This window comes from Perca fluviatilis, chromosome 20, assembly GCF_010015445.1.
Source record: "Perca fluviatilis chromosome 20, GENO_Pfluv_1.0, whole genome shotgun sequence".
NCBI classification, from domain to species: domain Eukaryota; kingdom Metazoa; phylum Chordata; class Actinopteri; order Perciformes; family Percidae; genus Perca; species Perca fluviatilis.
The window spans coordinates 29,295,359-29,312,386 of record NC_053131.1 but is presented as its reverse complement, the minus strand read 5'-3'; the positions used below and the strand labels follow the sequence as shown (position 1 = coordinate 29,312,386).

General features: G+C 41.3%; 1 protein-coding gene across 2 annotated transcripts in view; it reads left to right on the top strand.

The window, feature by feature from the left end:
* LOC120549302 (peroxidasin) overlaps positions 1-15,891 on the top strand; it is a 68,516-nt gene extending 52,625 nt beyond the window's left edge. For both annotated transcript variants that reach the window (XM_039786122.1, XM_039786121.1), the window contains 6 exons: positions 3-137; positions 7,071-7,279; positions 11,103-11,214; positions 11,466-11,598; positions 12,083-12,196; positions 13,155-15,891. In XM_039786122.1, the coding sequence (XP_039642056.1) occupies positions 3-137; positions 7,071-7,279; positions 11,103-11,214; positions 11,466-11,598; positions 12,083-12,196; positions 13,155-13,298 (847 nt within the window). In that variant the 3' untranslated portion in view covers positions 13,299-15,891. The remainder of the gene's footprint in view (positions 1-2; positions 138-7,070; positions 7,280-11,102; positions 11,215-11,465; positions 11,599-12,082; positions 12,197-13,154) is intronic.
* Positions 15,892-17,028: the final 1,137 nt, after the last annotated feature.

Here is a 17,028-nt window from a genome sequence, read left to right as displayed (position 1 = left end):
AGGCTGTATGGCACTCCTCTGAACATCGATCTGTTTCCTGCACTGATGGCTGAAGACCTGGTCCCTGGCAGTAGATTGGGGCCCACCCTCATGTGTCTGCTGACAACTCAGTTCAAACGCCTGCAAGATGGAGACAGGTACAGTAAGGTCACAACACATCTAGGCAAGGCAAGGCAGCTTTATTTATATAGCACATTTCAGCAACAGGGCAATTCAAAGTGCTTTACATAAAACATGAAAGAGCAGTTGGAAAACAATTAAAACCAATTTAAAAGACAAGAATACATTTTACAGTGCAGTATAAGAATTTAAAGAACTGAGAGATAAATATGCGAATAAAGAGCAGTTTAAACAGTTAAACATATAAAAGCAGATAAAATAGGTTAATTAATGAAAGGAGCAATATGTCAGACATCTCAAGCAGTTCGGTCAATATTTATGGTTCATCTCACCAACAATGGGTCCTGATGCTTCACATGGAGGTTTCATTCCCCATAGTTACAGAAGCTTTAGTATACTCTTTTTCAATTTTCAATGCAGTCGTCCCCACAAGGCTTAGTTCTTTTCTTCGGCAAACCTTGCAAAACCCGGAACGGTCTTCAGACCGTCTCTAATAGTCAGGAAACATGCTAGTTTCATAGACTATTCATTTTATTCTTAATTTAATAGTTTCTCAGACTATTTCTGTTCAATTGTAATTGTTTTGGTCTTCAGACCCTTTTGTTAGTTATCAAACTAACTTTGTTGACAGTCCACAGCCTGTCTCTTTTGAAATCTATTGTCACACCCATATCAAAGAATTAATCAGAAATATGTCCGTTTCTGCAAAATCTCACTGGAATAATCATAAATTCAATTCTATTAATAGATCTAACTAGAACCCCAAAGAACTGAGAGATAAAATATGTGAATAAAAGTTACAGTGCAGTATAAGAAATTAAACATTAAAGAGCAGTTATAGAATGTCATACAGTGTCAACTTCAGTATAAAAAAATGATAAGAATTTAAATAAAGAGCAGTTAAAACAGTTAAACATATAAAAGCAGATAAAATGGGTTATTTAAAGAAAGGCAACATCAAAAAGAAAGGTCTTCAGCCTTCATTTAAAAGAACTGAGAGTTGCAGCGGACCTGCAGTTTTCTGGGAGTTTGTTCCAGATATGTGGAGCATAAAAACTGAATGCTGCTTCCCCCTGTTTAGTTCTGACTCTGGGGACAACAAGTAGACCTGTCCCAGACTACCTGAGAGGTCTGGGTGGGTCATAGTGTAGTAGCAGATCAGAAATGTATTTTGGCCCTAAACCGTGTAGTGATTTATAAACCAGCAAAAGTATTTTGAAATCAATTCTTTGAGGCACTGGAAGCCAGTGTAGAGACTTCAGTACTGGAGTGATGTGATCCACTTTCTTGGTTTTAGTGAGGACTCAGGCAGCAGCGTTCTGAATCAGCTGCAGCTGTCTGATTGATTTTTTTAGGGAGACCTGTAAAGACACCGTTACAGTAGTCAAGTCTACTGAAGATAAAAGCATGGACAAGTTTTTCCAAATCCTGCTGAGACATAAGTCCTTTAATATACGTGATATATGTTTAAGGTGATAATAGGCTGATTTTGTAATTGTCTTAATGTGGATTTTAAAATCCAGGTCTGAATCCATGACTACACCAAGATTTCTGGCTTTGTCTGTTGGTTTTAACATTGTCGTTTGAAGCTGAGCGCTGACTTTTAATTGTTCCTCTTTAGCTCCAAAAACAACCACCTCAGTTTTTTCTTCATTTAATTTAAGAAAGTTCTGGCACATCCAGTCGTTAATTTGTTCAGTGCACATATTCAGTTGTTGTATTGGGCTATAGTTCCCTGGCGATAAGGTTATGTAAATTTGTGTGTCATCTGCATAACTATGGTAACTTATTTTGTTGTTTTCCATAATCTGAGCCAGTGGAAGCGTGTAGATGTTGAACAGAAGAGGCCCCAGAACTGAGCCTTGGGGAACTCCACACGTCATATTTGTGCTCAAATGTATAATTACCTATAGACACAAAGTAGTCCTTATTCTTTAAATAGGATTCAAACCACTTTAGTACTGAGCCAGAAAGACCAACCCAGTTTTCCAATCAGTCAAGTAATATGTTGTGGTCGACCGTATCAAATGCAGCACACAGAGATTAAGTAATACTACGACTGAAATTTTGCCACTATCTGTGTTTAAGTGGATGTCATTAAATACTTTAACAAGAGCCGTCTCAGTGCTGTGGTGTGGTCGAAAACCTGACTGAAAGGCATCAAAACAGTTGTTTAGTGATAATAAAAGGTTGAGTTGTTGAAAAAACGCTTTTTCTATGATTTTACTTAAAAATGGAAGGTTTGCTATTGACCTATAGTTGCTCATTAGTGATGTGTCTAGATTGTTCTTTTTTAGGAGTGGCTTGATGACTGCAGTTTTTAGGGCCTGTGGGGAAATACCTGAGAGCAGAGATGTGTTTACAATCTGTAGAAGATCAGAAGACATTTTTGAAAACACCCGTTGGTAGAATATCAAGGCAACAGGAGGAGGTTTTCAGATGTTGTATAATGTCCTCCTGGTTTTTATGGTTGATCGTATGAAATTGTGTCATATTGGAATTTGTTTTGCGTGAACACTGTGACAACACATGTCCTGTACTTGATATGGCGGCACTGACTGTTTGTCTAATTTTCTGAATTTTGTCTGTGAAGAAGGAGGCAAATTCATTGCAAGCCTTGGTAGACAATAGTTCAGATAATTACTGGTACTGGAGGGTTTGTTAATCTATCGACAGTAGCAAACAAAGCACGTGAATTATTGTTTCTGGCAATAATGTCAGAGAAAAAGGCCTGCCTTGCATTCCTTAGTTCCAAATTATAAATGCGAAGTCTCTCTTTATAGGTGTTGTAGTGGACCTGGAGATTAGTTTTTCGCCAACTGCGTTCAGCTTTTCGACACTCTCTTTTTTTCTGTTCTCACCACTATAAAATGTCTCCATGGAGATCTTTTCTTACCAGAGACAGCTTTAATCTTAGTGGGAGCAATAGCATCAATAACATTCGTAATTTTACAGTTGAAATTATCTACAAGCTCAGTGACTGAGGCCCCAGTGAGGGCGGGTGTAGAGGAGAAAAGCTGAATGAATGATTCACTGGTGTTTTCAGTGATATACCATTTTCTGATTAACTTTGTTTGAACACTTTTGGGCACCGAGATTGTGCCGTTAAAGAAAACACAGGAATGATCAGAGAGACCAACATCAGTCACCACAACCTTGGAAATGTTTAGACCCTTGGAGATAATCAAGTCCAGTGTGTGCCCCTTATAGTGCGTGGGCTGTGTCACATGCGGAGTCTGTCCATAGCTCTCAAAAACGCAACACAGTTCTTTGGTCCCTCGGTGCTGGGGGTTGTCAACATGAATGTTAAAATCACCAGAAATAATTACACGGTCAGAGTTAATACAGATTATAGACAACAGTTCATTAAAGTCGTCAAAGAAGTTTGCACAGTATTTAGGTGGCCTGTAGATATTTAGAAGTATAGCTTGAGGGGAGGGTCTTAGCTGAAGAGCCACATATTCAAAAGAAGCAAAGTTTCCATAAGATATTTGAGTACATTGCAATGAGTCATTGAACAAAATGGCGACTCCACCTCCTTTCTTATTCACTCTGTGCTCACTCATAAAACTGAAGTTAGGGGGAGCTGACTCTATAAGAACAGCAGCACTGTTATTATGGTCTAACCAGGTTTCAGTTAAAAACATAAAATCAAGATTGTGCTTAATAATAAAATCATTAATAAAAATGATTTACCTGCCAAAGACCTGACATTTAGTAAGGCTAGTGCTATTGTGTTAAAATAATTTTTTGGGACAGGTTGTTGCTGACGAGGAATGGATGCTAAATTTGCTAAGTTGGCAGTTAAGTGCTTCTTTTTCTTACTTAGCAGATTCACCATTCTTTTTCTATTACCTATCACAACATAGATTGAAGAAGAATTTAATACACAGGGCCCAGGCTTGTCCTGGAAAGAGTCATGAGTGCCACTAGGCGTGCAGCCTGGACCCAGCACATATCAGTTAAAGCTTGTTGCATTTTGTACACAAGCATACTTATCAGTCTGGAGAGAAGGAGTTCGCTGCAGTCCTTGAGGGGGCAGAGGTACCTGGCGTTTTACTTTCAGTGATTGAGTCAAAACAGAGTCAGTTTGATGCTGGGGGCGAATGATGGGAGAAGGCATTGGGGCAAACTTGATTCCAGCATCTACCAGCTGCTCCATCCGGTCAGTGAACCCCATCATGTGGCAGGGTGAAACAGGGGAAAGGGTGAATGGGGAGGACGATTGATCCTCGTCGGGGTTGGTAAGGGGGTTTGAGGAGTGTTGGACAGGTGAAAGGGGGGTTGAGATTTCTTGTCTCTGCTCTGTGGTCTCCCATGGTCAAATCCTTGCTCAGGTGGGGGCTGTGGTGGATCACTGCCGCACTTTGTTGTGTCTTCCTCTTGTTTTGTTTGTGTTGATTTATCTTGTCTCGTGCCCTTGGCCGAGGGAGTAGATGTGTGTTGCAGAAAGTAAAGTAGGCTAGAGGTGAACAGCTTTACTCCTGGCTTGTTAAGGAAAAGTCCATCTTTTTTTTAAAAGATGTCTGCGGTCCCAGAAAATGTTAAAATTGTTAATGAACTGCAGAGAATGGTCGGTACATGCAGTTGAAAGCCATCTGTTCAGTGCCAGCAGTCTGCCGAATCTCTCAGCTCCTCTTCTGACTGGCGGTATAGAGCCACTGATAAACACCTTCACATTTATGGAGCTGACTGTGTTCAGCAGATTCATAAACTCACTTCAGACTCTTGCTTTACAACATCATTTGACCCTATGTGCAGTAAAATGTTCTTCACAGTTGGGTGTGCTGCTACGATATCTGGGATTCTTTGGGTCAAGTCAGACACCATGTCTTTGGGAAAACAGAGTATTTTGGTGTTTTTACTGCTTTTGATATCTCTTAGAGCAGAGTCACCCACAATCAGAGTTTGAGGCCCAGTCGTTAGCTTTCCCTGTAGCTTTTTAGTTTTAGAATTGCTCTCAGTCCTTACCCTGCTGTGTGTCGGTGAGACGCAATCCAGATTATGTCCAGGGTCCTGCAGCAGAGCAGCAAATCTGTTCTCCACCTGCAGACTCAGTTGTTGGGGAGGCATTTTGTTGCTAATTTTCCCTTTTGCAGCTGTCCACGGCTGTGTCCTACTAAGTACAGGGGTTGAAGAGGCGCTCTGCCTGGATGATAATGCAGGCCAGCCGGTCGTATCACAAATCTCAGGGCGCTGTGTCCTGCCCGCTAGGCATCCTTCCATTTCCCAGGAAAATAATTTACTCTTAGGGTTTGCACCAAAAGAGTTCCAGGGAGGACTACCACTTGTTGATTTATTACCCGTTCCATAGCCCTCCTGTTTGTTTGTAGTCTTGCTGGTGCTAGTTAGCCGTGTGTTAGCATGCTTTTGTCCATTGTTTTGGGTCAGTGGTAAAGTGGTGTCATTTCCACATGATCTGTTCACTTCCACATTTACTTTTAACTGTTAAATTTTGGTTTCCAGAACTGCAATCTTCTGAAGGTGTTTGTAGTAGTCTTCCATGGAGAAGGGAGGCATCTTGCTGCTAATTAGCTTTAGCTACAGTCACTTTAGGACAGGCTTGAGCTATTTGTAGCCCACGCTCACGCAGAAAAATTTTGAAATATGGCAATAGCCTACTATGTCTATAAAAAATGTATAGTCCAGTGATTTAAAAGTATCCAGAGCCGTTGCTCATAGTTTTTCTTAGAGGGAAAGCAAGATTATCAGCAGAAATATGCAAGCAGAGGCAGGAGCAAGCAGCAAACACATCTCACCATTCACAGACCTCAAAGAAAAGAAATGATACTGATAGGCAATATGATCAGGCTGATAATGACTAAAACGTTTTGGTTATATTTTGTTAGAGGATCAATCAATAGTATGAATTAATATCACGGTTACATTTTATTGAGCTTTATTGACTTTTTGACTCTGCTCGACTTACTGTAAACAAGATCACTGCACAATATTCAAAACAATAACTTAGTAAAATAGATGTAAAATACAATAAGGGGAATGTGTTGCTCGTAGGAGGAGGATGGCTTGAAGGAGCAAATGTTAGCTCAATCTACATCTGTCCACTGCAGATGCACTATAACGTTAATATAATAGTATATTGTTAGTATTATATTAATATATAAATTTTATAATGTTAGTATATTCACATAATTTCATATAATAGTATACTATATACCACTGGTATAATAATGATTTTAATTGTACAATACAGAGTTTCAAAAGTTCACAACCAAAATGTAGAATTTCTGTAGGTTTTGTTTCTTCATTAAGTCCTTGTGCAAGATAAATGGCCTACATTGATGGTTAGTCTCTAATTTGTTAATGCTAAGTATTATTTTATCAATAATCATAACCATTCATGGGGGCTGACAGATGTAACACCCAACTGTCAGTCAGCGGCCAGTCCATCAGTGCCTAAGGCAAGGGTGCCAAACTCATTTTAGTTCATGGGCCACGTACCCCTAATTTGATCTCAGGTGGGCCAGAGCAGTAAACCACTCCAGAAAGATCAGAAACTTTATCTGTTTCTAAGTTTCTTGTCAGCAAGTTGCTTCTGCTACGACAGTGTTCTAAGGCCATTGTAGGAAAAAAAATAATGTTACGGACCCGGGAGAGAGGGGTAATATTCCGAGAAAAAACTTTGAACTCTGATATTCTCTGAGATTAAAGTGGTACATTTGGAATTGAAATTAATTACTTCTCTGCAATTTTCACACTTTGCAAAGTCATCCAGTGAGCCTGATTGGACCCTTTGGCGGGCCGGTACTGGCCCGCGGGCCATATGTTTGACACCCCTGGCCTAAGGGTTTAAAACCTCTCTGACAGTATTTCTTTTATAAATTCTGTAAAATAAAAGCCATACAACATTGTTACCAGGTGTTTGTCCATCATGTGAAAGTGTGAGGTAAAAATGCCCAACTTCCCTTTCACCTGTCTGTCTTGTTCAGGTTCTGGTATGAAAACCCAGGCGTGTTTTCCCCTGCCCAGCTGACACAATTGAAACAAGCCTCTCTGGCACGGGTGCTGTGTGACAACGGGGACAACATCACACGCGTCCAGCAGGATGTCTTCAAAGTGGCCAAGCTACCCCACGGCTACAGCAGCTGTGACGACATCCCTCACATTGACCTGCGCATGTGGCAGGACTGCTGTGAAGGTGAGAGTAATTTTAGATTTTGTTATAATGTTATAACACCGCTAACTACAGCCTCAAACATGATCACGAGTCAGCTTGTGTTTGAGACAGTCCACAAAAAATGGGCATGACAAGCTTGACAGATTTATTCATTGCAAGGCTGTTGTATTGGATTTCAATAGATTGTAGAGGCGTACAAACCAAAGCCAGTGTAAATTTGTGATGGTATATAAAGTTTCAGTTTCAAAGATTCTTTCATGGCAGTATCCATTTACACAAATTAGCTGCAAAAATTAATTATAGGTGCTACAAAAAGATCTGCGGGCTGAAATTTCCATATCGAGTGTTAGTGTGATTTACTCTGAGAACACAGTTACGTACAAAACCATTACCTCTCACATCTTTCATCATCTTGACTTATCTTTAAAAGCTTGTGCCTTTTTTCATGATGGAAAAACACATAGTTTAACAGAGACGTTTCAGTCACTTGCTTACACTGGTCCAGTGTCTAGGCTGTTTTGTAAAATTAAAGCTATTCAACATCCTTTGTTTCCTTTTGATAACATCTTCCTCAAGGCAGCCTGGCTTCACAATAATCACCTGTTATATGCTGTGATTCAGAACACCCCCTTTGAAAGGAACAAGGTTATTCTTTGACTGCAATTTACTTGACATCACTCCTGTCTGTATGGCTCATGTCAAATAGATGTCACTAGTGTTAATGTAGGCTGACTGTGTGAAATGTGGAGGAAGACAGGAAATATGGATAAGATATCCCATAATTCAAAAATTAATTAAATAGATATCTCATATTCTGGCTACCTCCATCCTGTCCGAGCAAACAAAGGGGAAACGGATGACTTGTCTGCTGCGTTGAGATTGAAACCTGCCGACTGAAACCTTCCAAGGGCTGATTCAAAAAAATTAAAAAACCCCGAAGGAGGGAGTTTTGAAAGCGTTCTGTTAGGTCAGCGGAGCCTGGACTGAGTTTGGACGTGGAAAATTCTAGCGACTCTGGCCGAGGGAGCCCGCTAAGACATCTCCAAACAACCTGCACAAGGAACATTTTCTCTGCTTTAATAAAAAGGAGAGCTGATCTAGCTCTAGCCTACCAGCCATACCAGTCCACCAGTTTGCTAGCCAGTTAGCTAACGTTAGCAGACCAGCAGGCTAGTAGGCTAACAACCTTACTTTGTATCCTTACATTGGTACTACTGGAAAGCGTTTCTCTCTTTCTTCAGCACCATGCATCAGCTAACGTCTCCGCCCGGATGCAACAGCTGCCTCCACCTCAGCTATAGGATGGCTGAGGTGGGGGGGCAAAGAATTTTAACCCTGCGCCAAATCAAGGAAGATGAGCAGCACATTGACTCCATGGTTGTCTTAGCAACTTCCAGGCAGACTGGATGGCATTTCACTCTGCCCTGGTTTGGTACTATCACCGTTGGAGAGCCAGATATAGCAAAAGCTTCACCGGTGACCCCTGAAAGCTCCCTGGGCCACCGCCACCTCACAAGGATGGTGGAAAGGCAGTCAGTCACTGTCTCTCGTTGCTGTACAAGTCCCTCACTTCAGCAATAGATCATTCACACTCTGTATCCTAGCCTGCACCTCCTGCTAGTTTTCTTGATGCCTCAGCTGCACCTTCTGTGCCCCGCCCCACTACTGTGTCTACTGCGGCCCCTGTGTCTACTTTTCCTGTGTCTGCTATTCAAGCTGCGTCTACATCCAGCCCATACACAACCAGATCCCGGCATCCCCAGTCAGAAGGTCCTTCAAATCCCCTAACCCACCTGGTCCATCTCAGTCAGACCACCCTCCCCTATCTACCGTTGTCCTCGGTAGCTCCATCGTGGACAAGGATCCTGATTTCTGGTCAAATTCCAACACTGCACAACCCTTGGATTCCACATGGGTGCACACTTTATGTTTTGATTGATGCCATGCCATTGCTACTCTGCTGGATCACCACTTCAGTGAAAAGGCAGCTCCTCTTTCTGAATACCTGTGACATAACCTATGTTGTACTTTTCACAGACTGCTCCTGTTAATAAGACGAGATTGTATTTGGAGTAAAGTCCTGGATATTTAAACATTCTATTTCGGGGGTGCAGCTGACAAAGCAAAAAGGAGATGAATGAAGAGGCACCCCTTGCTGTTATAATAAACCAGCATTAGGGTTTATACTGATTGTTTGCCTTGTATCATTTATTTGGAGATGTGATCAGTTGTAAAATGAGCAAATGGCTTAGATTAGAATAGGTAATCTAAGGAATTAAAGTAACATTGCACAATCGTAATGATGAATTTTGTTGAATGAGTACTAAATAATTAGTAATTCCTATCTCCTGAGCTTTTATAAAGGGCTCGCAGGAACAACATGTGGCCATTTACTGCCTCCTGTAAAACATACAGTACAGCCACTGCCTCCCAACTTTACCTTTTTCCATTTAATCACTAATGAAGTCATGCAAGAAGTGTTGAGTGAAAAAGAGCAAACAGATCATGTGGCTGTGTACGCACTCCAGTCTACCCACAAACAGCTATGATTTTATATACTATGTATCGGCTTAAGGCACCAACTTTGCTAGAGTCAATACAATTCCATACAATGAAGACTTGACATGGGACACATAAATGTAGCACCAAAATTTGTTTTAAACATTCATTTAACAATCTGAGAGAGTTAAGCCACTATAAATATATAATGAATAAATGATTTCAGCTGTGTACATTTGGAGGCTGTTTGACCTTTGTGTTAATTCAGAATGGTTTTGTGCTGCATTTTGGTTAAATTAATTCTTGCTTGATGTAGACGCTTAATTTCAGTACACTGTGATATAAAGTATTAACCGTCGTGTGTTAGCTGTGGTGTAAGTCTAGGTCTCAACTTTCAAAAGATTAAACTGAAATGAGGCAGCTTCATCAGTTCATGTACAGGGATAAATAAATAAAATAAATACATGCATATATATTATTATTATCACAGATTCTTACACCAACGTTCATCCTTCCTGACAAAATGAACAAGGGAAGAGCTGAGCTAATAAACAGAATGTCCTGCTAGAAAGAAGAGGGAGGGAGCACTTGCTTCTGTCTGTCTGTCAGCAAGGTTGTAGCCAGATTCACAGTTGTGTTTGGCTCCATTTAGAGTGGACACCTGTGTGTGTGTGTGTGTGTGTGTGTGTGTGTGTGTGTGTGTGTGTGTGTGTGTGTGTGTGTGTGGGGGGGGGGGGGGAATCGGCAGGGTTTTGACGTGCATCTGTGTGCTCATGTGTGTCTATCAGCATGAGATAGGAAGTCTTGTTGTGTTTAGATAGTCTTTGTCTTTTACAGACTCTTGTCTGGTAAATCAAAGGCACGCTGAGGCTGAGCAGCAGCCAGCTTTAAACTTTTACAGATAAAGGTGAAGCCCTCCTAACTACAGGGTCTGATCCCATTCATCTGTCCATCCTCCCGTGTGTGTGTGTGTGTGTGCGTGTTTTATTGTCTTTGATCTAGGTACAGTGATGGTAGCCTGAAAGTGAGCCATGGTAACACAATATGCCTCAGAGTCTTAGATCAGCACTTTGAAGCAGAAAGAAAGTGGCATCAGCAGCCATGGTTTCCTGTTTCGTCTATACATGTGCGTGGGTGGATAGCTGTATTTCGGTTTGGGTTTAAAAGAAAAAGATTAACATTATTGCCTTGCACCAGTTTCCCTTATTCCGTGTGGTCATTAGGTTCTTAATTGCTGCTATTTTATCGTATTAAATACAAAAATATAGCTTGATCACGAAAAGCATGAGTCAGTGATTGTTTTTGCCTGAACCACAGTGTATTGTATTTTGTTTGGCCCCAACAGACTGCAGAACCAAGGGTCAGTTCAACGCCCTGTCCTATCACTTTAGAGGACGCCGATCAGCTGAGCACACCTACAAAGAGAATAAACCTGCCAACAGCATCCAGGAGAACAGGTAACACAGCTTGAAAAACATTAGGAATGCATCTTTGACTTAAGAATGACAAATGTTTAAAAAGACACTGAGGTGTCAGTATGTGACTTGTATTACTCTGAATCTGAAGCTTTTAAATGGGAGATTTAAGCAAGAATTTAGGATGTTTATACATGACACACAGTGTATGTGGTTTATTTAGCCTTAGAGAGATTACAATTATATAATATACTTTGTACTACAATTATATGTTTGTACATTTGTCTGAGCAGCCCAGCGGAGCAAGCTGTAGAAAGTCTTGTAAATGTTACTGTGACCTCCAAGAAAAGCACTGAACCTTCAATCAACGACTTCCAGGACTTTGTCTCCGACATGCAGAAGACAATCACAAGCTTACGAAAGCAGGTGAGTGTCTCTCCATATGCTGCATGTCTGCACTGTCCATTTAAAAAAGCTGCTGTGGTGGAACACACTGACACAGTCAAAGCCTCATACATACACACATGTTTTTCATTAACATGTTAGCGGTACAGTTAATTCCTCAGGATGGGGCCCAGCATTCTGACTGTCTTCTGGTCAGCTGCAGCCTTTTAAATGCAGAGCCGTTGATAAATAGAGAGTTACAGTGAAAGTCTGTTTTAGAGGGTGCTGGACTGTTGTGTTTATGATAGGGAGTGTGTTTTACATTGGAATTTTGTATATTGTAATATGGTTCATTGTGGCAATATCTTTCACTTGACAGTTGATATTGTACTCATGAAGTATGCACATTCTCATGTATATGTGACTAAAGATTTGTGTTGCGAGGGAGAGAGACATGTGGCAGTGTTGATGTAACCATAAACAACTGCTTGTCGGAGTAAATGTTTGTGTCCTTTTATCTTTGCAGATTAAAAGACTCGAGGCCCGTCTGAGCAAGACGGACTGCACTGATAGTGAGGGACGTGAGCGCACCGATGGAGAGCGGTGGAAAGAGGACTCCTGCACCATATGTGAATGCAGAGTATGTTCAACATATTAATCAATATGCAGTAATGTTTTAGTATCTCCATGTTTCTCATTGAGGACAGCCTGTCGGGGACTGCCCAGTTTAAATGCCCCAGTTTCTCTCTGGCACTCCTGCATGTGTTTTACCTCATCCAGCACCTCTTGGCATTACCGTCCTCCTGGCACCAGTGTCTCCACACAGTGTTTGTGTGTGCTGGCCACTTCTCTGCCTTTCATTCTCTATCTTTGACACTTTTTCAATGCCAACTGCTGGCAGAGGTGATGGCGGCCCCATGCCAAACCAGACTGCCTCTGATCTTCTTCAGTCTTCTTTCACCTTTTTGTTGCCATCTTTTCAACTCATAGTTTATTTTGTTCACCACATCTGATAACACACCTGTCAGTTTCTCTCTTTTCCCTTGGCTTCCCCCAAAACTATCTCTTTCCACCTTCCACGCCTCACTGTAATTGGAGGATTTTTCTGTTCTAATTAAATTTGGCAGGCAGAAGCACAATGAGGGGGACTGTCTGGAAAAAAATCATGTTGGTGCTCTAAAACAAAGCGCTTCATTGTTCTGTTCAGCGCTGTTGTCATGCACCTTACTGGAGGCTTGTTTTAGGCAAAACTTTTCAGTTTCTGTTCTGTGCCAAACAAGGGCCAGCTCATGGCCACACATTGAAATCATTCATTCACACATTTTATATTCACATTATGTATATCTGAGAAGGGATTTCTTATTTAGACACATTTTCTGTACATAACATTATATGTGTTATACAGTCTTGTGGTTTTTAGTTTTGCTGTATAGAATAGTTTCTAATTGCTCTATTCATGTTTTTGTGCTTTTTTGTATTTCCTGTTTCGTGATATCTGCTCTGCAGCTGGCCAGATCACAAACATTCCGTCCAGTCTAATCTAATAGGATAACTGACCTGTTGCCCCTTCTTTGCACCCCCACCCCCTCCCCCTGCAGGACACCCAGGTGACCTGCTATGTGGAGGCTTGCCCTCCAGCCGAGTGCAATCGACCTGTCAAGCTAAAAGGCGCCTGCTGCCCGGTGTGCCTAGAACAGGCAGATGTTGAGAAGCGGCAAAAATCAGACACCCGCCACGAATAACCCTCAGGACCCCCCCCCCCGACAAATACACTCTAGTGGCTGAAAGTCTGAGAGTCACACACAGACATCCAGAGAGAGGATGGGACTCATGAATGTGTGCCATCAACTGCCACCATTAGCCCCAATAGACCCAATAGCCTCAGTTTTTGTTTTGTTTCGTTTTGTATTCTTTTTTTGTTGATTGGGGGAGGGGGGTGATTTCATTTTTGGATTGTTGCCCCCACCAGGGCCAGCAGCCTGAGGCTTTGTTTGAAGTCCTCTGGTGACCAGCCAGCGATCACTAAATGGATTCATTTCTGAACCGAAGGGTGGATGGATGGATGAATGGGTGGATTGTAAACACGATGGACAAACCTCTTCTCCTTGGTGGAGTCCACTGAGGCTTCTCGCATGTAACAAACAGCCACTGTGTTTGCTCTGCTGCGTATAACACTTGGTGACAAAACGCAGGGCCACTTGCCGTCGACAAGCAGGAAAGGGAAGTAGTTTTAAAAGCGGCAGCCATTTTGTTGTCTCAAAAAGTTTCTCAGGTTAGAGATGCCGAAAAAAACTGGTGCTATTTCCCCCCCCTTTTTTATTAATGATTTAATCACTAAATACAAACCTTCAAAGTATTGTCTTTTGTATGCAAAGCAACCTATATACACTCAGTATATGTCTTTTTATGATAAATCACAATTGAGAGAAGGGTTTTATTTAAACTAAAAGACTGTATGAATAGATTTAGGTTTTTTTCCCTCCCTTTTTGTATAAACATGCTTACATATGAAGATAATGTGAAGCCCTAGGAACATGTTTGTAATGCAAAAGAGATGTCTACTGATTACTGCTCTTCTTCCCATGGACAACTTGTTAGTTGACTTATTGTTTCTGCTGGCCTGTCCTGAACTTGAGTGAGGTGGAGCCGTGTAGCACTCCCCATTGCAGGACACTCAAACCAGCTCTTGCACTGTTGTGCTTCTTCCCAAGTTACATTTTTGCTTTCAGAAAGCAGTGAAAGAATATCCATTTTTACCACTGTAATGTTGTGAACTTTGTCCCAGTATTTTCCTTGGTCTCCTTAAGCCAAATGTATGATTTAGTTACTTCAAAAATGACATAAATAGCATATGTCTATCTATGAAACTATGTATGAATGTTGTCATGAGGTCAGGATTTAGCCTTTGGTACTGCTAACTCTACCACAGCAGTATTCTCCTTCTGGCCTGTTCAGATCTTTTTTCTTCATGTATAGTCTTTAGTCCACAGACCACAACACTGAAGGACTGCTACCATAACTGTTCTCCTCTGCTGTGGTGGACCTGCAGCTCTCTAGCCCCAGTTTAGACAAGGACACGCTTGCATGCATTCCTTTGTCAAGCATCACTTTGACTCCAGCTTTTCCCTCTTTAAGTCTTTTTACTTTCTCATGTGTGTTCAGTGTTTGGATATTTCCCCCTGTGAGGACCGTCTTCAGTGTTGATATAGGTTAGGAAAGCTGGTCCTGCTCATGTTTCTTTGTCATGTTGAAGATTTTGAGACCGGGGTGACGTCAATCAGCAGAGCATGTGTGGAGCGCAGGCTTCCCTAGCACTCTGACCCTCATTCCGCTGTAATGGAAGCCATATTAGAGGGGAAGCAAGGCTTATGTTGGGGGAGGAGTGCTGATGATTGGGACACAATGTCAATCAAAACAAGTCTCCACCATCTTGCTAGTGTGAGATTTATTCCACTTACCCCTGTCAGCTGGCTCTAAACATATACTGTGCTTAGACCACCCATTGTACGCCATGCACTGGCTCACCTAGTGTAACATAAGTCACGTTTTGTTTTCCTGTTTTGCTTTGCTCCTAATTATGGTGAAGTGGCTGCAGCTGCAGTGTTCCTTTCCATTGTTTTCTTTATGTGGTAACATCCTGAGCAAGCATCTGTCACTAAACAGAAATAATACTCTCTGGAATGTTCCATCCAGGATTCCAGATGGATTACTGGGCTGGCAGTCGCACTGGTAAATTGGTATCATATCATATGTTTAAATATACTGGACAGGTTTGTACATTAAACTGTGTGTTTACAGCTGTTTTCTCTCCATTACTTTCTGATTGTGGCTCTTCCAACAGTACCTATATGTACACATCCTTTATGTGCTCCAATTTGTGTACGTTTTAATGAATTAAGTATTTTGATATATTTTCATACACGTGTATGAATGTGTCCATTTGTGTCTCGGCCTCATTAACAGGCTAAATGAATTTTGGTTAAGTGTCCCAAGGTTTGGCTGTCAAAGCACTGTGAGCTCTCTTCGTTACCAGTCTTCATATTCATATTTCTGTTGTATTATTATTTCATTTTTATTTTCTATTTTCACCATAGTTCCCTCTTCTTTTTATTTCCACCCAGAAACCTCCCAGCTCCCAAGTGTTAATGGAATGCACTGCTCTGCTAGACTGAACATGCTTTACCTACACTGTCCCTTGACTGCAGTGGTCAATGTGGATATAATAGTACCTATCATGACATTTGTATTGTACGTTTGCCAAAGAATGGTTTGCACTGTAATGTATGCCTCTTGACAGTAGTAATAAATAAATAAGCCACATTTGAAATATAGTCATACATGTCGGTGCCTGTTCTTTTTCAACTCCTGTGCTTGGCGCTAGCAGTTATATTGGTTATATTGAACAACAGATGAGATCATAAACCATGTGACCTGCCATCAGCTCATTGATGCTCTGACAATGCTCAGACATTTGGAGATTTTGATTTTGCTTATATAACAATACAACGTTTTGTACTCGACAGCAAATCAATCTAAAACCCATAGTTTAGTTTTTTGGCTCTCTGCTTTAGATTGCTGGTCATTAACATGGGCACTTCATGAAGTCTATAGCACTAATCTAGTATTTTGTATTGGACTCAATTTTCTTTGTTAGTGTTTCCTGCACTTCCCTAAAGTGTGCTGGATTTAGTTCTAATTAGCAAATGCTAGCCCACTAAACTACTAAGGTGACATTGGTAAACATATCATCTTAACATTAGCGCGTACGTGTTGTCATTATGAGCATGTTAGCATGCTGACAGCCTCACAGAGCCACTAGCATGGCTGTAGACTCTTAGTATATGTTTGGCATGAGAGACAACGCTATCTAAAGCAAGTGCATCCAAACAGGAAGCAGCTGTGAAGTGTTTGTGAAAAGATAATGGCAAGGTGAGTTGCAAGTTCAGACTGTTGGTCACGACATTGTCTCTTGACCCACAAGGTTTTTATACCTGCGCTCTGGAATTAGTTGCTTTTGTGTTTATCAGTTCTGATTCAGAGACTGTCTCAAAAATAACAAGCTTCCCCCTTTATCTCTGCTTCCACCATCCCCTTACTTTCTCTCCTCTATGTCCCTCCTTTAGTCCTCTATACTTCTCCCTGTAGACTCAGCACTGGCAGCCAGGGCAGTGAGTGGACCGAGGCTCTGGAAAGAAAATTGGACCAGGAAATGAGGTTTCCAGTTGCTGCACAGATAAAAGCGCCTTCATCTTCTCGCCAGGCAGGAAAAGTCATTATCACCCTGACAACAAGGGACCTTCCTTAGAGTAATAGGTATATTCCTGGGAGTTGCAAACATTAATACACACATGCACATGCACTTTCTCTGGGTTATTCTCATATCTGCTGCAGAGTTTCCCCTCCAGGCTGTTGTTTGAATGGAACCTGCTCAGTTAACTTGGAGAGATGGACAATCTGATTATTTAAGTAAGA